The sequence below is a fragment of the Mastomys coucha genome, unplaced genomic scaffold, assembly GCF_008632895.1.
Source record: "Mastomys coucha isolate ucsf_1 unplaced genomic scaffold, UCSF_Mcou_1 pScaffold7, whole genome shotgun sequence".
Taxonomy (NCBI): domain Eukaryota; kingdom Metazoa; phylum Chordata; class Mammalia; order Rodentia; family Muridae; genus Mastomys; species Mastomys coucha.
Genome location: NW_022196913.1, coordinates 16651345 through 16676674, shown reverse-complemented (window position 1 = coordinate 16676674; position 25330 = coordinate 16651345). Strand labels below are relative to the sequence as shown.

Below are 25330 nucleotides of genomic sequence, written 5' to 3'. Positions count from 1 at the left end.
TTTGTTTAGAACTTCAACAGTATGATCCCAGAAGATGGACTGTCAACTAGAAGGCTAAGTTTTCTGTAAAATCAAGCAAATATGTAGCAAGAGAAACTATGCTTGCATACTTGAATAGGTGGCACTACTTAATAGTAAAGACCAATGACGTACTTCTTCCTTGACCGCAGGTAATGGATAAATATGGAGAGTTTTATGGAAGAGACAGAATCAGTGAGTTACTGGGCATGGATAAGGCTGCACTGGATTTCAGCGATGCAAGAGAGAAGAAGAAGCCCAAGAAAGACAGCTCCTTGTCTGCTGTGTGAGTAACACTTCTGCCCTACCTGGGATGGGGACAAGGGCCACATTTTGGACTGGCTATCTCACTGATTTGCCTTCCCTCCCTTCCTCCCTTCCCTTAGGAAAACAGCAAGTATCAATAAATTGTCATTTATACTTTTGGGTTTTCTTAGGATTTCTATTGCAGTGATGAAACACCATGATTAAAAAAGCAAGTTGGGAAGGAAAGGGTTATTCGGCTTACACTTCCACATCATAGCCCATCATCAAAGGGAGTCAGAACCTGGAGGCAGGAGGCAGAAGCTGATGTAGAGGCCATGGAGGGATGCTTCTTACTGGTTACTCCTCATGGCTTACTCTGACTTCTTTCCTATAGAACTCAGGACCATCAGCCCAGGGATAGCATCATCAACCATGCACTGGGCTTTCCTACATCTGTCACTAATTAAGAAAATACCTCACAGCCAGGTCCTATGGAGGTGTTTTCTCATTTGAGGTTCCCTCCTCTCAGATGATTCTAACTTGGGCCAAGTTGACATAAAATTAGCCAGGACCTGGGTGTCTGGAGCTTTGGGATAGAGGGATATTTTCCTAACGTATTATTGTCATTCTTGTTGTTATTAATTTCTTTTTGAGACAGAGTCATGTCATGTAGCCCAGGCTGACCTGAGATACATTATATAATAGCTCAGAAAGGCCTGGAACTGACTGATAGCTCCCTGGGTCTTCATCTTACCATCTTCTTACTCTAGCTGCTGGAGCGCTCCAGGTGTGGCTCCTATCAATATTTAAAGATTCCTTCCTTGTTATTTACATACAGTGAGAGAAGAGCAGTGAGAAAAATCCACTATTCCTAATTTAAATCACCTTTTCTAACCTCAGGTCCTTCTTAAAGTCAAACAAAAACAAAGGCACAATATAGAACCATGTGTTTGCAGGAATACTTTTCTGGAGGGAAGTTTTGTTCCATATTTAATGGAAGAGCATCAGTGTGCCAAAACACCCTCTTATTTGAAGTTTTACTTCAAAATGAAGTCCTGTTTAAATGGCACTCTTGTGAAATAATGCTGTTAACTAAGTTGAATGAGTTGGATCGCGGTCCTGTGAGGCCGAGGCAGTTTCTCCCAGCCCATCTCAGGCACCTATATCCATGATGTGGAGGGGCAGTGTATGCATGTGCTCCTGCCTACTTAGCAGATGTGACCAGATAGATTTCTGCAAGCAAGTCCAGCACACTTGCTTCACCTAGATGATATTTACTGCCTAGGCACTTCCTTGTTTTAGAGAAGGGCAGTGGTCTCTTTTTGGGGGGAAATTAGCTTTTCTTGGTTTTTGTTTTTGCTTGTTTCCACTGCAGCAACAGGTACCAAACCCAGGGCCTCATGTTTAACTTGAGAGGCAAATGCTGCCCCACTGTGCTGTGTCCCCTGCCCAGCATGGCTGAGCTGTGTATTTATTTAAATCTGATGGTGGGCTAGTGAGATGGCTCAGCAGGAAAAGATATTTACTGCCAAGCCTGAGGACCTGAGTTCCATCCCCAAATTCCACAATGAGAAGAGATAATTTCTTGCACAAGTTGTTCTCTGATATAGTACATATACTTTTACATATACACAACATATATGTACACACATAAGTATAACAAATTTTATTTTGGAAAAATCTTTCATCATCTTATGTAATAAATATTTTCAAGAGTGACCACCAGCAAAGGACCAGAAAGGTCTATGTTATTATCAGTTAAATATGGAAAATGAAATCTGAATGAAGACCCAGCAGGGAATATACAAGATCAGAAAAAAGATTTCCATATTCTGTGTCTTGACATTTAGAAGGTGGAGACTTAAAAGCTTAGTAGGATTCTGTGTGCATGCCACCTTGATGTGTCCACCAGGTTCAAAACCATAGTGGTTATTTACTTGCCAATAAACTTTTTATCATCCCAAGATCCATTTGTAAATATTTCATCAATATTTACAGCATTTATTACATGCAACCTCAGAATCTTCGAGCAACCACTCATCTACTCATTGCGCACCTCCCTCCTGCCACCCCACTCTCTCTACTTTATAGGGTTTTCTTGATTCAAGGCCTGTTGCCAGGGGAGCCTGAGCCTTGATTAGCTGTCCCAGTCATCCAGGGCCATCTCTGGGGGTGGGGTCTAATCCACCCAGCATGGATCCTACCTGTTTATAGCTTATAGACTACCTGTTTGTTGAGCACTCCAAAAGAAAATACATATTAGTGACAGTGGCAATGAGGCTGAAACTCAAATGTATGGTTGATGGGGAATAACCATAAAAGAAAAGCTTCAAGCAAGAATCTACAATGTAAAATTCAGATGTCCTGAATTTTGAAAATTTATTTTACTTTAGATCACTTTCTATGGAAAGTCATGCCACTCTCATGCAGATTGTCAAGTCCCTTCTTGTTTCTAACTCCTTTCTTACTTAGGAAAAATTAATGTCAAAGCCTATGCACCTATTGACAGGCTGCCAACAGAAGGGTCCTGGGTTAATACAACTAATTACAGCACAAAGACAAAGTTTTGCCTGGAGAAGGAAAAGATTACAGCCTGGTCTGTCAGTGCCTGGCTTTAGCACGTGGGAAGCTGAAGCAGGTTAGTATAGTGCGGGCAGAAAGGCAGCATTCTGTCTCAAAAAAGAAAAGACAAGAGACCAGGAAATCTTGCATTAGGGGAAAACAAAACAAAGAAAAGAGCAACAAGAACAGGCTCTTACCTCATCTGCTTTATGTAGCAAACTGCTCATTCTCACACCTCAAATTTCAAATGACCTATTTAAAGGCAATAATTTAAAAAAAGTAATTAGACCAAACTCTTACATCAAGAGAGGGCCCTTTGTGAACTGCCCCCATCATACTATATTGCCTCTGCTCATCTCCTCACTTGCCAGCTAACCTGGAGCTGGGGCGATATGTCTAAAGTTGATAAAGTAATGTCTAACCCCAAATCAGTGACAAGTTCTGGAGAAAAAGAGACTCTTAGAACATGTGTACTTCTAACATTTCAAAGCTTGTGACTGTCCAAATCTAAAGTGTACCAGGGAGATGGCTCCCTAGTAAAAACACTCTCAAGTCAAAACATGAGGGTCAGAGTGCTGATCGCAAGTACCCACGTAGAGCTAGGCACGGATGAGCACATCTGTAAAACTCTAAAGTTTCAAAGCTCAGAGTTATTCACTCAACATTGATTGACTGAGAGACATTTAATCTGTGGGGAATCCTGGGGAAGGGGAGGTCACAGATCTGTGACAGAGACAGGCTCAAAGGCAGGTGCAGCATTAGCAGCAGCTAAGAGACACTCTGGAAGTGATTAGGAGGAGGGACTAGAGTCCCTTGGGAAGCAGGAGAAGGCTGAATCCTGTCTGAAAGGAAATGGAGAAAGCTGGCAGGTGACTTCAAAGGAAGAAGGGTCAGGACTACAGTTCAGTGGGAGGGCATTCACAGTGCAGGTAGCAAGGTCCTGGGCATGAGCCCCAGCACTGCAAAGGGAAATCAAGGAAAGGAGGGGCAGTGCTCTTGTTTATAAATTTTAGCTGTAAAATAACTGTATGTATGTATGTGTGCATGTATGTATGTGTTTATGTATGTATGTATGTATGTATGTATGTATGTGTGTATGTATGTATGTATGAAGTTTTTATTTGAATCAGAAACCCTTCTACTGAAATGCAATAAAGAGTGGACACAGAGCTAGGGAGATGGCTCTCTGATACTCTCGAGATACAAGCATGAAGACCAGAGTTTGGATCTCAAGCACCCACCTAGAGACAGGTGTGGATAAGCACATCTGTAATTCCAGTGTTGGGAGGTAGAGGCATGTGGATTTTAGGGGCTTGCTGGCCTACCTGCCTAGCCAAAATGTCGAGGTTCACTAAAATACCCTGTCTCAGAGCAAGATGGGAAGTAATAGAAGAAGACTATCAGTAAGCCTCTGGCCTCCATACCAACAGGCATGAAAAGAACATCCCGTGTACATGTAAGCACACATGTATATTATCACATACAAAAGCATAACACACACACACACACCTATACATATGACCACACATTCTTATTCTCTTGCTCTTTGTCCATCTCTTCCCCTCCCTCTCCCCTTCCCTCTCTCTACCCTCTCTCTTTCCTTTCCTTCTTCCCTCCCTCCCTCCCTTCCTTTTTTCCTTCTTTCTTTCCTTCCTTCCTTTCTTTTTCTTTCTTTCTCCCCCACCCACTCTCTTTCTATTTCTCTCTCACCATCTTTCCCAATCCTCCTTCCTGTCTTCACACATACACAAACACACAACAAAAAGTGTTTTTCTTTAAAGGCATGCAAAACAGTTCAATGGTTAGGAGCACTTGTGGTTCCTGTAGAGGAGAGATCGGTTCCCAGCATTCACATGGGGAACCACAACTGTCTAACTTCAGTCCCAGGGAATCTGAAGGCTCCTGTGGGCTCTCTGAGCACTCAATATGTGGTGCACAGACATACATGCAGGCAGAATGTCCATGTACATAAAATAAAAGCAAATATTTTTAAAATTGTATTTTAGATGTACATTAAAATTTACTGAGCCAACTTTTAAAACACATTAATTAACCTTGTAAAGTTTCCAGGAGTAAGAGACACATATAAGATAAATTTAGGTTATAGTACAGCAAAAAAGAAAAGGCTGTTTTTAAATAACAAAGTGGGATGCTAAGATTCTCAGTAGGTATGGGCATGCAAATCTAACTACTTGACTTCAGTCTCCAGAACCCAAAGTGGACGGAGAGAACTTAGGACTCTCCACACTTCTGACTTCCACACATGCACCATTATATGTGTGCCTGAACACACACACCATATATGCAGTACACACATACACATACCACACACACACATACACCCTATATACACACTACACACATGCACACACACCATACACACACTACATATATACACACACTACACACACATGCACACATACACACACAGCACACACACATATACCCCATATATATACACTACACACATACACACACATACATACATACATACACATTCCATACATACCCTATACACATATATACACACATACCATAAATTCATAAATACATAAAGAAAGGGTGATGATAGTTTAAAATTACTGAAGAAGAGATGGTGCCATTTTGTTCTCTTTCCCATGATCCTTCTAGAGGTCACCACAGAGTTGTAGTGTGTGTCTCCACAGCAGGTCTCAGCTCTTCACTTTTACCTGGGAGCAGGTGGTCATCAGAGCACTGATCCCCTGGGCACTGTCTTTCTGAGCAGGTATCTAGCCTTGCCCACGACAGGTGCAGGCCCATAGGCTCCACAAGCACACATCTTCTATTAATGTGAATACTACACTCTCTTCTGTCATTCCAGATTGAACTCTATTGACGTGAAGTACCAGATGTGGAAACTTGGAGTCGTGTTCACAGACAATGTAAGCCTCCTTCACACTCATTGCTCAAGTCTGTGGAACTCTTGCAGAGAGAGGAAGGTTATTTCAGGAAGTTACACAGATAACAGTGTAGTTAATAATCATGGTTTCTGAGAGAGATCCAAGCACAGACACTTTTACCACCCTCTCTTACACATTAATACAAGAACAAGAAGTGTATATGGATTTCCATTTATGTTTCAGTGGGACCATAGACTTCAGAGGTTTGTAGATATTCAAAACACACCTAAATAAAAATATAAAAAAATGACTATGAAGAGGATGAGTAGGAGGAAGAAGGAGAAATCTGGAAGTGGAGAGGTAGGGGTGCAGTAGAAGAAACAACAGAAACAAGGTATTTCTAGAAATGCCATAATAAAATGTATGACTTTATATATGCTTTAAAAACTAATATATCTTAAAAATAATTGGGCTCATTCTTTTCTCCCAGATTGAGTGCATTAAACCATTATGTTCTTTTTCTTGATTTATCTTCATCAAAAGCCTTTAGACAGTAAACATACGGCCCAGGTATATGCTTCAATGTGATTGAATATAGTCAGCCATTACCAAAAGTTGTCTCTGTACCTCACTGTTTAATTTTCACACTGGCTTTTATAGTGACTATTTCATTTTCCTAGTCTTTAAGTCTGTGACAGCAAGCCAACTCACTTCCCTTTCCTCCATCCCCACCCTTCTACTCAACCATCCAAGGTACTCCTGATAGCTTCTAAACTTATTTTGTAAGTACCATTCAGAGCCATAGCCAGTTACCACCATGCAAGTACTTTCTCATCAAATGATCGAAATCATCTCAGTGAGCAGGAGCCACTGACTCCTGCTGTAGTGGGCCATCTTCCACTCAGGCTGTACGTCCGCCTAACTGGGGCACACCACACCGTGGGCTTTCTCCATACCACAGTCCTTGCCTAACCCTCTTTTGCCCAATTGAGTCTGACCTTCATATTTTCATTTCTGTGGAATTTATTGTCATCCAAAGGAGTTGGATGTGAGTTAATCCTGAAGGCAGCCTGGAGAAATCCCTTTAAACATGTTTCAGAGACCTGTCCTGTTAGGCTGACAGTCCCCTGCAGCTTTCTGGCTTCTGTTTGGCCAGTCACTCTTCACATATTGTCCGGTCTTCAATAGTTTGTTTGGTCTCTGAAAGCAGCAAGGATAATTCATATGAAAGATGGGATTCCCAGGGGAATTTTCATAGCATGCAAAAAGAGTAACTTTTAGTGTAAAAATGCTCAAGGTACCTATGCTAGGCATTGCCCATTCTCCCTCGGACATTCAAGATTAACAGGGCAATCAACACCACGGCCACGCCTAGTTTATCAGTCATCTTGTGTTTCCCCTGTGTGTCCTTTCCCCACGGCCACGCCTAGTTTATCAGTCATCTTGTGTTTCCCCTGTGTGTCCTTCCCCTCAGGCTTTGCACCTCTTGCTAGCCAGTGACATGACTCCTTCTTATTGTCCTATGGCAAGTGTGTCACTTCTAAACCCTTCCTGCTAAATCCTGTTTTGTTTTGTTTTTTTTTACAAATATCATTTTTCTTTTCCTAGCTTCAGTCTCATGTTGCTCATGAAATCCTGCATGACCCCAGCCTCCTCCTTTTTCTTCCTCTAAAATTAGGGAAAGAACAGCAGGACTAATCCCCTCCTATGAGTGACTGTCATTCAGACACAGCATCTGGAGAAACTGCTCCAAAGAGCTAAAGCAACCATTGGACTTCTACCCTGCATCTTCACTGCCCTTACCAAATATGGACACTTACGTAGTAAAGAAAACCAATAATTTACATTAATTATAATTCAGGACACTGGAGAGATTGCTCAGCAGCAGTTTAAAGTACCAGCAGAAGACCCAGCTTTAGTTCTCAGCACTCACAGCTGTCTCTAACTCCAGTTCCAGAGTAGCTGATTCCCTCTTCTGGCCTCTAAGGTCATCGGATTGCCTACCCAAACCTACACGTAGATACACACACATACACACACACACACACACATATGTATATGTATATATGTATACATATGTGTGCACAGATAATTAAAAAGCAATTTCTTTAATTATAACTCAGACTCCCCCAAACAGCACCAAGTGTGTAATTAAGGCCACAACACGTGGCATTTTCGATAGCATTTTCTCTCATCACGGATCATCAGGATCTGATGGATCCTGAGGTCACAGGGCTGCCTCCATAGTCAAGAATTATCTGGTGCAAAATAGCGAGCACCACGCTCGAGCCTGCTGTCAGGATGTAGGATGATCATTTCCATTATTTGTGAAAGGATAAATTAGGAGAACTGGGGTAAAGGGAAAAATTACACTGAGCCTTTCATAACGAGCTAAATAAAGGTAAAATGTGCAAAGAGTGAATCCAGCTAACTAGAACTGAAGAATTACTGTCTAGACAGAGGAGGTGAGTGCAGGGAATTGTATGGAGCGAGATGGTAGTGGCTCTTGCTGGTTCTTGTGTACTCTGCTGTCTGACATGCCTCCCCCCTGTTTGCTCCTAACAGTCCTTCCTCTACCTAGCCTGGTATATGACCATGTCTGTTCTTGGACACTATAACAACTTCTTTTTTGCTGCTCACCTCCTTGACATCGCGATGGGCTTCAAGACCTTGAGAACCATCCTGTCCTCAGTTACCCATAACGGCAAACAGGTAAAAGGTCCTATTTCCCTTAGAGAAACTGAAAATGGCACGACAGAAATCTGAAAAGTGGCATGCAGCCCTTAAGTGAGAATATGTGGCTTTAAAGATCATCATGGCTGGATAGACTATGTCTTCTCTTATAAATTATGATCAGGATTTCAAAGGACCCTATATCCCAGGTTTAGAGATTGTCTTGGTGGTTTAGATGTATGATCTTGGGTAAGTGAATATTTGCCAATATCAAATTATTTTTCTGGTAAAATACAACTAATAACAAAACTTTATCAGATTCCGTGAAGGTTGAGAACAAATCCAGCCAGCTAAGGACCATCTACATTGAGCACTACGTTGAGGAAGTTGTTCTTGTTTTGCTGTGCTTGCTCCACCTGATACCATGCTGTGTCAAAAACTGTTGCAGAATCCAGATGCACTAGTTGTGTTGATAAGAAGGTGTTGCCATTAAATTTAATAAGATGTCCTCGTGACTTTTTAAATTAAACTATGTCTAAATGATACTTTATTCTTGACAAGGGCATGTTGGCATAGGGGATGGCTGGTCTGGGTCCAGATATCCCACTGACAGTCTGATGGATCTCAGCTGCTCATGCTGGACCTCTTGTTACTGTGACCATGCAGAAGTATACATTTACTCATTTATCAGCTGCTTCACGTGTCCAGTTGGTGGTAACCATTCTGCACTAATTATCTGGAGCAACAGCCCTTCTAGTCCAGTACATTCAATAATCAGTGTCCCTCCAACCTGAACTCACAGCTACCTTTACTATCACTAACGCAATCCTTTTTTTGTTTTTATCTAAAGTCCAGCAAGAAGCTCCTACACATGTCCGAATAAAGCTCCTAAGGGTCCAAATAAAGCTGTGATGCTCATGCAACTCAAAGGCCCAGAAACAGAATCCCTGTGTGCTCTGCTCATTTGCCAGTCAGTGGGTTATGACAGAGCTCCTAACACAGTTAACTAGAGGGGTGGCATAGCAGGTGGGAGTGACTACTGCTCTTGCAGAGGATCCAGGTTCAGTTCTCAGCCCCCGTGTTGGGTGGCTCACAATTGACTAGTTCCAGTTCCATGGGATCCCACACTCTTTTCTGGCTATTTTACGCACTGTGCCACCTGTGCCTTCTGTTGTACACACAGAAGCAGGCACACTCACATACACATGAATAAAAATTTGGCTTACAATGCAGGAAGTTATATAATATTTTCTGAACATTAAAGCTACTTTCTAATACATATCAATTTGATTTGAGTGTGTGCTTCTTAGTCCATTAAGTAGTCAGATTTAGCATCAAATGTTTGGCAGACTGATAAATTAAAGAAAATGTGCAAATAAACTTTACCTGTGAGCTAAGAAGGTGAGGAAAAATGAGAGTATGGATCATATTGGCTTATAGTCAGTAAGTCCAGGTGTGTCATTAGAGTACTCCCCTCCCATCCAGCTGTCAGTTACACCAGTCATATATCCCGTATCCTCAATACATGCTAAATGTCACCTTGCTTTCAGCTCGTGTTAACTGTTGGCTTATTGGCTGTTGTTGTATACCTGTACACCGTTGTGGCATTCAATTTCTTCCGAAAATTCTACAATAAAAGTGAGGATGGTGACACACCAGACATGAAGTGTGACGACATGCTGACGGTAAGGTCCTGAACTGTCAGGAAACCCCCCTCCCCACACCCTATCCATTTCACTGTACATTGCCTCATCTCCAGCGTAGAAGAGGAGGTACCTGGTAGAACAGAAGGCTGAGAGGCTCTTCAAAACACAGCCACTGTCATTTCAGCACAGCATAAAGGACCGTTTCTGTACATTTCCCACCCATGTTTGTTCAGCCCAGTAATTAGTAGACTTGCTGAGAGATGTAGTTAGACTTGGGGCAAATGTTAGTCTGTGACTCACACATTCCAGGGCAGCAGATGGAATGTTCTAAGGCCTTTGTTCCTTGCTTGCCTCACTGACTTTACCTGATATTACTCAGATCCAAAGACGTATCTTAACAGAACTGATACTTTTGCTTTTATTTTGAATATCTTGTCTTAGAGGTCCCCTTTTGGTCTTGGACAATTAACAGATGTTCCAACTTTCACATCATTGGGTGTCATTATTGTACAGCTTGCCTCTCTGATGATGAATGGATGTTTCTGGAATAAAATATCCCATCAGAAGCAATGTAGGGCAGAAAGAGTTTATTCTGGCTTACAGTTCTGGAGGGAGAGAGTCCATCATGACAGGGAAGTCATGTAGCAGGCAGAGAAGTTATGGAGGCAGGAGGCTGACTGGTTAGATTTCATCCATACTCAAGAGACAGAGCAGCAAGCAGAGCCAGACAATATGACTTCACAACCCCTTCCAGGTGACATATTTCTTCCAGCAAGGCACTGCCTTCTGAACGTTTCATAGCCTCTGCAGCTGTGCCATCCACTGGAGACTTGGTGTTCAGACACATGAGTCTATGGGGGAACACTTCATGTGCAAATCACAAAGATTACTCTCCTTGAGTACTTAGGTCTGGGAGGGGAAAATTAAGCCAAAGGAACTATTGCTGGTTGGGGAGAGCAAGATCTTTTTGTGAGCCCTTCACATGTTGGAATACCTACAAAGGGCAGGCTTGTGTGTGTCAAGGGGGCTGATAGGATGAGATTTCTATAGAATTTTCTCTAGAAAAAGAAATGTTCTGGAAGAGTGACATGAACAAGATACTTTGGTGAATAATAAATTGGGTATTTTTGCACCTCCTTGAAAACAGAATAGTATACCTTGAAGTACATACAAATACTTAAAGAAATTAAGCTATGATAATGTTGCTTTTTACAATCATAAAATACAAAAAATATCAATAAATCTTATTGACCATGTTATAAGCTTCTGAGAGGAAAAAGATAAAAATGAATGCCAATCTTTCTCTTCAAGATAGTAACAAGGCAGGTTTGAGTCCTTAAAATAATAAATTTTAATGGCAAGCAGGACTTTCTGAATATTATATAAAACATAGAAATGAGTAAACATCAAAAATTATTATTTTTGAAAGTAACAATGATGAATCAAGTCTTACAGACAAATAATAAGCTGGCCAAAATGCATTAGATATAATAAGGAAAGGATGCTTTCATGATTGGTAAAGTTCTCATCAGACCTTTAAAAAGACAAAAGCCAGGGCCTGTAGTATGCTCAGTGGGAAGGCACCTGCCTCCAAGCCTACAGCCAATCTGAGTTCAGTTACCCCGCCTGCATGGTGGAAGGAGAGATGCCTGAAAGATGTCCTCGGGCCTCCAATCCATGTCATGGCACCCCAGTCCCCACACACAACAAACAAATAAAAAATAATGTTAAAAACAAGTAAAAAGTAATTTTAAAACATTATAAAACTAAGACAATAGACAAAGGGTCAATTGTGTGGCTAGACAGTGCATAATAATGTTAATCCATTCAGCTAACAGGTCTAAAAATATGCCAATCTATTATTGTAAAGAAAGGAATTTTGGCCAGAATAGCAGAAAACCAAATTTAATTGTTAAGACATATTAAAGCTTGCAATAACTCCAGTCAGTGGATCGATGAAGAAATTAGCCCATTCCTCATACTGGGAATTGGAATTTATAAAGTTTTAAAGGGATTGTACATATGTATCAAAGTCTGTTTGTTATGTTAATTGCTCATATCATGAGGCTCCGTGTGACTGTTCAGCTGTAGTCACAGCCCCTGAGATGACTCAGTTTTCACTCAATATCCATATGCATTTCTAGTGGTTTTTTTTCCTTAATTTTTCTTAAGAATACCACCACATCCTTGCCTGGCTGGTCTTGTCTAGCAGTATGGGATGTGAATATAGGAGGCAGAGAAATTCATCTCCATTTTACTTTTGCCTTGCCATTGCCAAAGTACTTAAGACAATTTTAAGGCATGAATTGTGTGTCATGGCTTGTTAGATTCCAGTGTGGGTCCCCCACTCTCAAATAATCAGGAGGGAGATCATTGCGAATTGCATGTGTTTTTTATTGCCAATATACTGGGGTCATCCTGCATTCAGAGCAAAGGCGATGACCAGAAACAAAAGCACACACACTTTTTATACCTTTCAGTACATAGGTTTACAGCATGAGTTGGTTATCTCTCATTGGTGGAGCCCATTGTCTTTTGTTCTCATTGACCTTTATGCCCCAGGTGAGGGGGAGATACCAATTGCATGTAGGAGGGGTGGGGGGAAGATCCACCCTCCTGGGGACGTTTCCTGGAACCGGGCATTTCTTGGGGATGGGTGTTTGCTCTGTAAACCTTTCTGAAGCTCTGTCTTTAGGCTAAATGGACATTCCTTGCTCCTTGGTATTTTTATGAGGTGTCCCTATTTGCTCAGTTCTTACAGGCTCACTGTTTTAGAGGTTAGGTGGTGGTGGTGGTGGTGGTAGTGGTGGTGGTGGTGGTGGTACATGTATGGCGGAGCAGATCAGTTTGCTTCTTGGTGGTCAGGAAGCAGAAAGCAGTAGATTCTAAAAGGCAAGATACCTTAGAGGACCTGTCACCAGGACCTGATTCCTCCATCAAGGCTCCACCTCTTCCTCCCTCTACATCTCAGTACTGTTTAGATTCATCCATTCCTTCTATCAGAGCTCTTATGACCTACTTGTCTCTGGAAGCATCCTTGTGGACACTTACTAAACTCTTTGGTGCTTCTTTATCAAATCAAGTTGACAAGCATGCTTAACATCACAGTCTCATTTTAGGATAAGTAAGTGGGCTCTTGACTTAGCTAGAGCCTGGAAATCATCACTTTGAGGGACTTCTGAGAGTCATGAGCAAGACCACTGGTGGCTCTGTATTGTGTAGGCATTCTCTGCATACCACCATGAGGTTTGTATCTTGTCTTTAACCGTGAAGAGCTTGGATGTTCTGTGAGGAAGGGTGTCTGGTCTCTCCTTTCATGAAGAGAAAACTGAGTCTTTGCTGCTCAGGCTTATCTCTGTGGGTGGAGAGCAGTTATCAGCAGGAACATCAACCGTTGCCTTCTGGCACTTCCAGCAGGTGGCACTGCAGCCAAAGTTTTACAACCTCTACGACACATCCAGGGATGTCTTCTTTCTTCACAGATCATAATGTTTCAGTCTAAGAATCTAATTAAACCAGCCATGTCCTCAAAGGGTTTGAACTACGTCTTCAAGAATGTAGGAGGAGAAAGTGTAAGAAAAAAAAGTCTATAGCTGGGGACAAAATGATGGTAACTGAGGAGCCTGGGTACCAAAGGACATTGTTGCCTGAAAGCATAGGACCAGAGGACCCTCAGCCCCAACCCCTTTCAGATAATGAGGATAAGAGGCAGCTTGGGGAAGTTAGCTACTCATGGACTTGTTGATGATCACCTCAGTTAATTAGCAGTTCTCACACATCTAACTTGACCTTTCCATCAAGGTCTCTGGCTCTTGGTTCCTGGTTCCCTAGTGCCACCTCTCTCTCTGCCATACTTCCTTTGAGACTTCTCATTCTTCCACCCTCCACACCCATGTCTGTCTCTTGCTCTTTCCCAATTTTTGTGGTTTTTTTTCCTCATCTTCTTTCAGATTTCCTGAAAGAGGAGTAGTTTTCTGTCCCAGACCTGCAGCTTGCTGAGCCCCAGATACGAGTGTGTATTTACACACCTTACCAGTGTGGCCACTATTAGCTCTGTTTGGAAGGCTGAGGCTAGGAAAGCCCCTCTGACTTCCTAAAGATACCCCATCAAAGTAACATTAACCAGCCAGGGCACCAGAGGCCACCACTATTGTTCCCCATGGCCTCAGATCCATGTATGAAGACTCACATTCAGAGCAGAGCATGAGACAACCATTTTCTCCTTGGTAAAAATAAACAGTATATGCTGGTATAAAGAATTTAGACAGCAAACAGAAGTATACAGTGAAAATAAATTATACTTTCTTCAAAAAGGCACTGTGGACAATTTTGGCCACCAAGTTTTAATGAATCAATGCAGTATTCGAAAGGGAGATATTTGGTTCTATTTTGTTTTTTGTTTGTTTGTTTTCAAGTGATTGTCTCTAAAACATCTAGACATAGACTCGGTAGATGGCACTAACAATCTAGACACGGGAGCCTCCAGAAGACAGACTGTACAGATAGGCGGAAACCAGCCTGGCTGCTCAACCTTACTACAGAGAGAGAGTCCTTTCAACAGGACTCTCTTGGCCTCACTAGCACAAAGAGCCTTTTCTAGGGTCCAGAATAGGGCTGGTGGGTCTAGATAGATTTTTACAGTAGTGGGGGTTAAGGGCAGATGCCATCATGGTTTTTTGGCTTATTGTATGTCAGGCTGAGAAAGTACCTTTATGAGCGTGGTGGTTCAGATTGTTATCAACCTGACAGGATCACATGGGGATGGGACTGTGGCCATGTGAACCAAGTGCAGAGTCAGAGCCAGGCTTTTCCCCTTCACTGTGAAGGGAGCAACTAAACAGTCTGGAATGGGTAGGGACTGGTGTTAAATAAATTATTAGGGTGTGTAGAACAGGCTAAGAAGGTCCTACTTTGGAAGACCCTCAGATTTCTGTCCTTGAAGGATGTGGTTTTCATGGGAAAGGGTACCACCTGACACAGAAGATGTACAGTGAAGGCTTATAGCTGGGGGGTTTATAGAGGGGTGGGACTGGAGAGGTGCCAGGGTATGAACATAGAAATCAGGACTTAAAAATGAGTGGGGCCCAAAGTACAGGTATGAAGCAGGAAGTTGGAGTTCTATTGAATGAAGAAAAAAATCTAGATGCTGTGAGTGCTTGACTCTGTTCCCCAGGGGACATTTGGCATCCAGAGCCACATAATAATAATGATGATAATGATAATAATAATAATGATAATATAAAGTACTATTAGCAGCTAGTCAGTAGATGTAAAGGATTGTTATTGTAACTTATTATGCTGTGCTTAGTTAATGTCCCTGATAGGCCTACTCTTTTCTGAGGGGAGGTGTGTGGGAAGAGGAGAGAGGTGGTAGGGTAGAGGCTGGGGGAAGCAGGGAGGGGAAAGAAAACCAGTGGGGATGTAATATATGAGAGAAGAATAAAAGAAAAAATTCAAGGGGGAATATATGTATTATATATATCTTTATATGTAATATATATTATAGATACTTCCTGCTTTAGTTTGCACAGTGCCAAATTGCCAAAACATTATATATTTTAAATCTTAATTTATTCTGCATACTCTTTACTTAATTGATAAGTATATTTCATTTTAAACCTCAATTATATATAAAGTTTGAATTTTCTTTAATTAAAAATATATTTAAGTAAATTATGAGTGACATGAATATACATTACTATAGAAAAAAAGGAAGTCTTCTAAGATCTAAAATGTGCAAGATAGCCCTGATCATAAGGGATTAGAGAGTCCTCAAATACCTGTGCTGCTGAAACCAAGCCCTGCTTCAAAGACATTATAGCAAAAACCATTTGGTACATCCTGCCTCACAGCTGTAGGAGTTGTGGGCAGCCTTTTGGTTTTAATGAATAGGCTTCTCGTTCCTCTTTATCTCTCCACACCATCTTTCTTCATTAGCCTAGACACTAAGTAGAACGATTTCTGCATCCCACTGTATTAGCGCTAAGTGAAGAAGTCAGCAAGTCCACCTTCATCTAGCTCAGTTCGTAAGATTCCATCTTTTACTCTATTGGGCTTTTAATTTCTTTTTCCATGTCTGTGCCATTGTGGGAATAACCAGACAATATAGTTTTATATAGCTCATATTACGATGACGTGATTGTAATGCTATGTCACCTCATATGCTTCAGGGCCAAGGTGCTAATGAAGCACTTCTCTGTCTCTCCCAAGTGGCACAGGTTTAAACAGAGTGAACAGTGTGGAGTTTTGCTCAGGAGAGAGTGCAGAGCCACAGTCACATCACACGAAGGAGGATCAAAACAGACAGATGACAGAATACAGAGATCCTTCTCATTCAGAGTGAGAGTTTAGAGAGAAAGACTAATGCTAGTGGTGTGTCAAGGAAGGTGGCAAGCCTCAGAAATGTCTCTGCTCCTGTCTTCCAGTGTTACATGTTCCACATGTATGTGGGCGTCCGCGCTGGAGGGGGCATCGGTGATGAAATTGAAGACCCAGCGGGAGATGAGTATGAGATCTACCGCATCATCTTTGACATCACATTCTTCTTCTTTGTGATTGTCATCCTTTTGGCTATCATACAAGGTAAGCCACACCCAGCGGTAGATCTTTGGGTATCTTGACCTAGAGCCATCTGCTGCTGAAGCCAAAATGCAAGGTGGGTTAACAGTATGATGTGTTTTCTGCCAAGGCCAAATGGAACCTTTTCTTTTCGTATTTCTTCCTTGTGAAATCTCTAGAGGAAAAATAGAGAAGTATGTGTTGATGCCAACAAGACAGCCTCACACAGCTTTTATCATAAAGAGAAGTGTTTACTCTTGAACCAAATTTGAGTAATCACGTCCTGGGAACACAGATTACCCCCAATCTTCTGTTCTAACTTGGAAGCAGTTTTATAAAGCTTTATAGTTTTACAGAACAAAAAAAAAGGAGTCATAAATCAAGGCAAGTTAAAAAAAAAAACATTGGTGAGGATATCAAAGAAGCAGGTACAATAAGGTGGGAAAACCTTTCCTATAAGGCTCTCATGCTATCAGATGACACTCTTATCTTTGGGATTGGTGAAAGCTAGGCTTCTGCTAAGTTAACGGGTTCTAAAAGGTTTTTAATCTATTAATTATGGAATGCTAGCTTCTACCCAAAAGCAATCAAGGAATGGGCAACTCAGGGGTCTAAAGGTAGCCCAAGCTATGGCAATTAGCCGGGTGTGTGTGTGTGTGTGTGTGTGTGTGTGTGTGTGTGTGCATATGGAGGACAGAAGTTCAGGAGTCATCTACTTCTTTTGTTTTTTGGGGATTGAGGAAGAGTCTTTCACTGTTGCCTGGGGCTCTTCTATTATACTTGCTAATCACTGAGCCACAGGGATCTGTGTCCACCTTTCGTGGAAATACTCCACCAAGTCCTGGGATTACAGGCTTACTCTACCATCTCTACCTTTTTAAATTCTAGGAATCAAACTCAGGTCCTCATGTTTGCAGGGCATGCACTTAACAGACTGAGCCATCTTCTCAGCCTGTTTGATCTCTACTTATGGGGGAAAAAGTATTATACAGGGTTTGACTCCTAGTCCTTCAGCCTCACCAGCTTTGAAAGCTTAAAGGAGCTATGAACCATTCAGCCTGAGCCAGTAGCCCAGGCTATTCAAATCTCTAAGCTCTACAATTGTGGATAGGTTTCAAACAAGGGCATCAGTTCAAGTCCCCACTATAGTAGTTGGTACCTTATTAGTTCAGCATGTACAACCATATCATTGTTGCTGTACAACATTTCATTGGTGACTACCTACTATGTGTTAGTTTTGTCTAGTAACTCATGTTACCTTTCACTGACATCATGAGGACTATGTTAACATTTACAATTTCCATGGTAACTAACTAAGCTATGACAAGACAAGTCTCAATAACTTGGCCAAAGTGCACAGCAGCTCAGGCTGGGGTTGAAATTCATAGCCAGTCTGAGAAGATGGGATTCAGAATCTTTTCCTGCAGCCATAGAGCAGAGGGAATGACAATTTTTCCCTCTTCCTCTGGCTATCTTACAGTAAGATCTTTTTCTCTCTGAAAGTCACTCCTGTTTTCATTTTTTTGTTTCCTATTCAGCGCACTTATCCCAGCTTAAGTTAAATGTCTGTAAACACATTATCCCTTATATTCCACAGGTGCGAGATGATACTGGTAAAGTACACAGATAAGTATAAGGAACTCATAATCCATCTGCAATGTCTTTATGGAAGGAAACAATATTGCTTTATAAGTAGGAAAAGTTTGGGCTGGAGAGATGACTTAGCAATTAAGAGCACTTACTGTTCTTCCAAAAGGTTGAGTTCTCAGTGCCATATAGAGCAGCTCACAACTCTCTGTATCTACAGATCCAGTACCCTTTTCTGGGTTCTGTGGGTGCTCACACATATGTGGATGTATATACTCATAGACATACACATAAGTAAATGAAATACTATTTTAAGAAAGAAAAGCCAAAACATTTGGAAGAATTAGAAAGTCACAGAACAGAAATGAGGTAAAACCCTAACAATTACACTTATTAAACATTCATCACGTTTGATAAAATTGTAGAGAGTTTAAGTGGTTGATAGATATTTCTCAGTCCACATAGTAATGCTTTATTTTTTTGTGTGGCTTTTTGCATTTTACAAGCACTAATCTCAGCTATTCCTCTTGGCCTGCAGTAAGTAATAATATAGCTTGTGTATGTGCCAAGTTAATTAGCATTTTTTCCTAGCCTGTCACTTCATTTTAAAATGCTTTTCCAGTAAGCATTCAGCCCTGTCACTTTATGTTCAGCTCCCAGAGAGTGTCACTTTCCTAGTAGGATGCAGCCAGTATGACTCAGACTTCTCCCATGTTCAGAATGTCTTTTCATGTGATTGTACATTCTCACTTTTCAGAGAAGAGCTATCCATCTGAGGGGTTATAAGCTAAATGATTGTTCATCGTTGATGGTGATCACATAGTCTTTTTGTCAATACTAGGTTTGATCATTGATGCTTTTGGAGAACTCAGAGACCAACAAGAGCAAGTCAAGGAAGACATGGAGGTAAGGCATGGGTGGCTTGGCTGTGACCTGCCATGAGCTATGCCCAGGTTCCAGTGGTTACCGAATTCATTTGAAGCTAAATATAGTCCTGTAATTCTAAAATACCCATGCAAAGGAAGGCTCTGCTTCACTTTAGCTCACAGTACAGGCCTTCTGGCCTATATACATCGACCACCTGGCACTGGGCATAAAGATAAATCCAGAGGAGGATAATGTGTATTAGCCTAGCCCTAAACACACTCATTGGTTGACTTCATACCTGGACCAGCACCTGACCATGGAAAGACTTCTCTAAATCACTGAAGAAGCCCTTAATGATTGGTCTAAGATTTGTACCTCTTTTGTTTGGGTAGTGGACTTTGTTTGGATAGCTGGCAAGTTTAGAATGTCAGTTGAGGATGCAGCTAATCCTGTTAGCTGTTTATTATGGACAGGTCAATCTCTTAAATCTAGGTGAGTACATGTAGGATGCAGAGGGAAAAAAAAGACGTTTCTTATTAGCCATCATAGTCTCAGCCTCCTGCTGGAACCCATAGCACTTAGGAAAACCCCAAGTTATACTTATGATATCAGTTAGATTTGTACTCAGGGGCCATATCACAATCCTCAGTACGTGATATTTGGCATACCTTGAGGAAGTCATATATTAAGCTTCTTTCCAACAGTGTGCTGTGTAGCAATTTCTGGGATAATGTAAACAAATGCCTGTTTATCCCTGGTAGGGGACTATGTCAGGCCAAAAAATGTGATTCCACTCAAGTCTAACGTAGACCAGTGAATGAATGCCTTGTGGCTTGGCTGTGGGCTGCTGTGAGTTAGGCCTAGGATTCCCAGTGGTTACTGAATTCATCTGAAGCTGAATATAGTCCTGTAATTCTAAAATGCCCATGCAAAGGAACAAAGGAAGGCTCTACTTCACTGTGTAGGCCTTCAGGCCTAAGCATAGACAAAGGACATGGAGGAGGGGTTATTTACAGGTTTGTGGATATGGAGGATACTTAGATTAGTGTAGGTGAGGTGTAGCATATATATATGTATAAATACATATATATCTATCAGCATGGTTGAGGAGTTGTTCATAAGACATGAGTGACTTATGTATAGTAGTTGCATTACTGAAAGAACCACCAACAAGATTGGGTGATGACTCAGGACAGCTACATTCTGAGAGCTCCCATCCTCCACCTTAGAGACAACTGCACCTGAGGGTCTCCTCCTGCTCAGCTAACCTAAGGGAGGGGCCTATTGAACCTAACCTCTCTCAGCTTCCTGTGCCTGATGAGTTGCCTGTGTCTAGTAAGTTCCTGGTAGGTTTCCCGAGCTTCCTGAGTTGTATGAGCATTTCTTCTTCCTCTAGAAGCAACTGGCTCTATTCAGAGGTGGCAGCTACAGAACCCGGTGGACTGTGTTTTCCCGCTATGCTATCTTATGCCTTCTCTGACGTCCTGTTTTCTCCCCTTGTCTTCTAGACCAAGTGCTTCATCTGTGGGATTGGCAACGATTATTTTGATACGGTGCCGCATGGCTTTGAAACCCATACTCTACAGGAACACAACCTGGCCAATTACCTGTGAGTGCCCCTTACAGGCTCTCCCTTTCCTCTGGAGCCAGTCTCCTCCCATTTCTGTGAACTCCAGAAGCAGGGCAATGGTTGGACTCCAGGAGAAAAAGGCTGGTCCTCTCACCCTTGAAGTAGGCAGACTTACGTAACTAAGCTGTCTAATATCATGTGAATGGAAATGGAGGATCTAGGCTAGGGATAGGGTGGTATAGAGCCTTACAGAGAGACCTGGCTGTATTCCTATTTCAAGTAGCAATCCTCTTGATGCAAGCCTGAGGTAATGCAGATCCTCCCTCATCCCACATCCCTGTTTTCTCATCTCCTCTCCCTATAGGTTTTTCTGGGGTACTACAGAAAATTTAGTTTAAAACATTTTGTTGTTTATGATAATAGTTATGATAGTTGGAGTTTTTGTTTTTTAACTGGGTTTTACATATATGTATGTTTGTATATATGTGTACATGTATATGTATCTAAGTACATATAGTTATATGTATGTATGCATATAAAATAAAAATATGGCCTTTCCTTGGAACTAACCCAAACTATAGTTTATCAAAATATCATTCTTAGTTTTGGATCAATTTTAATATCAGATAGACAATGTTAATATCTAGTAACATGATTGAGAGGAAAGTAGTTGAACTATACTCAATTAACTTGATAAAAATAGAATTTATGAAGCCAATCTTCAATTAAAATTTGTCAATGTTGATTTGAGCCTGACCAAAAACAGTGTACCTCCAAGGGCCAGGCAGGGTTGTACATGCCTTTAACCTCCAAGGGGCAGGTAGTGTGCCTTTTAATCCCAGGACTAGGGAGGCAGAGGTGGATGGAACTTTACATAGCTCCAAACCAGCCACAGCCAAATAATTGAACTCCTGTGTGTGTGTGTATGTGTGTGTGTTTTAAGTAATTCCTATATAACATTGTGTGAAATTAGACAGGCCATCTCAGAGAACACGTTTATTTCTTTTAGGTATATTGTAATTAATTTTCAGAAATTGAATTTGTGGTGTTTTCTCCATTTTCATAATCCATTGCAATCAAGATATATGTCAGGCTCTTTCCTGTTTATGCTAGTATTTTCATGTAGTTCACTCCTGACCACTTTCTCTGTCTCTGTAGGTTTTTTCTGATGTATCTGATAAACAAGGACGAAACAGAACACACAGGACAGGTGGGTGAAGGCCGGTTTTACACCATCAGCAGGATGAAACTGTAGGAAGAGAGTGTAGATAATACAGCAACACCAAGGGGAAGGATTTAGTTTCAGGGCTAGAGAGGTGACTTAGTGGTTTAGAGTGCTTGTTGCTTCGGGAAGACCGGGGTTCTTTTCCCAGCACCCATGTGACAGCTCACAAGCACCAGTGACACCAGCCCCAGGGATGCAATACCCTTTTCTGGCCCCGTGAGTCCTGTGCTCACCAGTGCACAACTACACAGACATACATATTTGATTTGGAAAAAAAAATTGCTTTTAGATATTAATTATGCTACCGTGAGATAGCACATCTTGTGTGAGATAAGTATCAAACAGACTGCCTTCTTTGAAACAGCAAAATTGTAATTTCACATTTAAAACTAAGCTTTTAACTAAAAATGCTAAACTTAGTGAATTTAATTGGTGAATGTGAATCTTTTTTCTTCTGTAAAGATTGAGGCTATTATGTGGCTTATACTTTCAAAGGAACTTCCGCTTACAAAGTTATAATTGGGAAAAAACATTCGATGTCTATGGTTTTTAGGAAAATTTGAAATTCCCCTTCTGGGTTACTCACTACAAATGGATAATAGTTTGAACTTGGATAAAATTAAAAATGATAATAAATGAAAACTTTAGAGAGTTAAAAATATGTTGTTATCATATATTGGTCAAGCTAAAGACATTCTGTTTATTTGAAGATCATTTATTACTGAAGGTAATTTAAGTGGGGCTATCTGAATGCAATGGGACTTTTCTAGTTTTAATGATTTATCAATGGAGTTGAGTATCTTCTTCTACTCTATCCTGTGTTATCAAATAGATTTTGGAGACTGGGTTAACACACTGATTTTCTCTGCTTTACAGGAATCTTATGTCTGGAAGATGTACCAAGAAAGGTGTTGGGAATTTTTCCCAGCAGGGGACTGTTTCCGGAAACAGTATGAAGACCAGTTAAATTAACATCATATCTTGATTGTCTCTAAAAACCAAAAGCAATCTCTCTCTCTCTTTCTCTCCCTCTCTCTCCCTCTCTCTCTCTCTCTCTCTCTCTCTCTCTCTCTCTCTCTCTCTCTCTCTCTCTCTCTCTCTCTCTCTCTGTCTCTCTCTCTCTCTCACACCTCCAGTAAACAGCATCCTATGCTGATGCACTGATGCTGAGTCTCAGAGGACCTGACTGTTCTCCCCGCCCCCCCCACCACCTCCTACATCTTCATTGAGAATCAAAGATGGAAGAACAATCCAAATAAGCATTCAGACTAAACAGGAACTCTGGGAAGGAATTCATCATGGATACTCTACCGTACCACCCATGGACAGCTTCCCCTGAGGGTCGTGGAGTCTCCACAAGCTGCCAGACCTGTGCAGCCAAGCAAGGCAGCCACACTCACCCAGGCTCTTTATTTTGCCATCCCAGAAGGAAGTGTCTGAGGGTCATAGAGCACTGTAGCACTTAACAGGTTACCATGGACACCAGTTGCAAAGGGAAATAGTGCCTTACTATAAGTGGGTTGAGCTATGCAGAAGATAATGTGCATGACAAACACCTTTATTTTCTTTACATCAACCTTTTTTTCTTAGATAAATGGTTTTGTGATTTTGGTTTCTTTCTTTTTTCCCCTTTATTCTTTTCTTTGGTGGAGGAGGGTAAGAAAAGCCATGTGCGCTATTTTCGAAGGGTGGTGTGTCTCAGGACAGAAGGAGGCTCTCGTCATCTAGCTGCGTCACATTTACCCTCCCCACTTTGGTAAAGACTCTGATGCAACGTGGCAACTTATGAAATCTTTGTATGAAAAACAAACAAAAAAAGACTGCAAAAATACAACTTTCAAAAGAAATAATTCATTGCATGTTTATTATGCAAGTTTAAATGAAGGAAGAAAACCTTCAGAAACAAGTTGATCAACACAGGAGAACTTTTGTGATAATTACATCCATAGTAACAAAGCTGTGGGCTTACTCATATTTCTGGAGTCAGTGTCATCCACCAAAAGTTGGAACCATCACCAACGTGACAGTAGTCTTGGGTTTTCCTCTTTCTTTTGGCCACCTGTGATCAGTCATTGGTTAAGGACGCCTTGACAGGCCATCTTTTGATATCCAAGCTGAAGCAATATCCATTCAGAGATTTCATTGGTTGCGTCATAAGACATGGGTGACCATGCACATCCATTCATTTTATGTTTTTCTTTTTCTTTTTTTCATTTTTAGTCCTTTTAAGTGTAATTCTAATCTTTGCAATTAAAAAAGACAGGTTCAGAATGGAAGCGAGGTCATTCTGTGAACATTGGAGATCTTTTATTAAAAGTCTGCTTGTTAATTTTAGAATTGTAAAACTGCTCTAATTAAACTATTTAACTAACTTCCTTGTTCTACTTCTATCTCTTCCCATTTTACATATATCAAGAAACCATAGAATCCCAAGCTTTTAATTCAATTTAATTGTATGTAGGACAAACCCAGACACTTCCTAGTCAGACACACATAGATGTATTTGTGACTGTGGAGAGTTGGGTCCACCAGGCACCTTGCCCCCTTTCTATCTTCTGAGTTAATTCAATGACAACTAACCCTTTTCCCACTTTTTAAATTTTCATACATCTTTCACTTTAAAGAACTCTTCCTTGCTCAGGGAAGTGAACTTTTCCATAATAATTACAACCCACTTAATATCTTAATAGGAACAAGATGTAGACCATAAATGAGTAGTTCATTAAACACAGAGACACAAATTAAACATGTGTAATGTGCCACAGACCATCAGGGCTATCAGTTATCATCTGTTCTATTACATCTTATCACATCATCAGAGCTCCAGAACCTGGCTTTTGTGTTTCTCTTTTGAAGTCACTTTTATTTGGGGGAAGGGAAAAATATTGGCACACTGTAGAAATTGCTTCCAAACCTTCTCAGAAAATGGGACCTTATGTCCTAAAGAGTCTGAGTCAAGTAGATCTGATCAGCTCTCTAACACTTCAAAGAACATGTATCCCTATGCCATTCTTATTCAAGACAAATTTGGGGGTGAAATTCAGATCTTATATTTATAATGTCCACATTTTGATAGACACAAAACAGCAATAAAGGTAAGAGACAAAGGAAATAAAGTCATAGGTTTGTCAAGGTCTGTGCACTTTCCTGACTGACAGCTCCTGAGAGGTGATAGAAATATTAAGGAGAGAGACATTGGAATTTGTGAAATGAGGCTTCTGTTAGCCAGTGGGTGTTGCAAACACGTCGGTGTTGGAAGAAAAGTAAAAACAGAGGTAGACTACTTGTACAACTCATACCTGTCCAATCACTATTGACCGACAGAGCAGGACATTGCTGGAAGACCATCCAACAGGAGATGGTAAAATCACTATGGTGGTACATGCTTGCAATTTCAACTCCAAGGTGGAAGCCGTGGGATGGAACATAAACATACCCTATGCTACATAAGTGAGTTCAAGGTCAGCCTGTGATGGGTGAGACTGTCTAAAAAAGACAAAAGAAATTCAACCTTATC

The 25330-nt window shown here is 41.1% G+C and overlaps 1 protein-coding gene across 8 annotated transcripts in view; it reads left to right on the top strand.

Annotated features, from left to right (window-relative positions):
• The window catches only part of Ryr2 (ryanodine receptor 2), a 600588-nt gene extending 576404 nt beyond the window's left edge, over positions 1–24184 (top strand). For all 8 annotated transcript variants that reach the window (XM_031357976.1, XM_031357968.1, XM_031357974.1 and 5 more), the window contains 9 exons: positions 171–304; positions 5669–5729; positions 8253–8399; positions 9911–10045; positions 16432–16588; positions 18993–19057; positions 20527–20627; positions 21747–21798; positions 22690–24184. In XM_031357976.1, the coding sequence (XP_031213836.1) occupies positions 171–304; positions 5669–5729; positions 8253–8399; positions 9911–10045; positions 16432–16588; positions 18993–19057; positions 20527–20627; positions 21747–21798; positions 22690–22785 (948 nt within the window). In that variant the 3' untranslated portion in view covers positions 22786–24184. The remainder of the gene's footprint in view (positions 1–170; positions 305–5668; positions 5730–8252; positions 8400–9910; positions 10046–16431; positions 16589–18992; positions 19058–20526; positions 20628–21746; positions 21799–22689) is intronic.
• The last annotated feature ends 1146 nt before the right edge of the window (positions 24185–25330 follow it).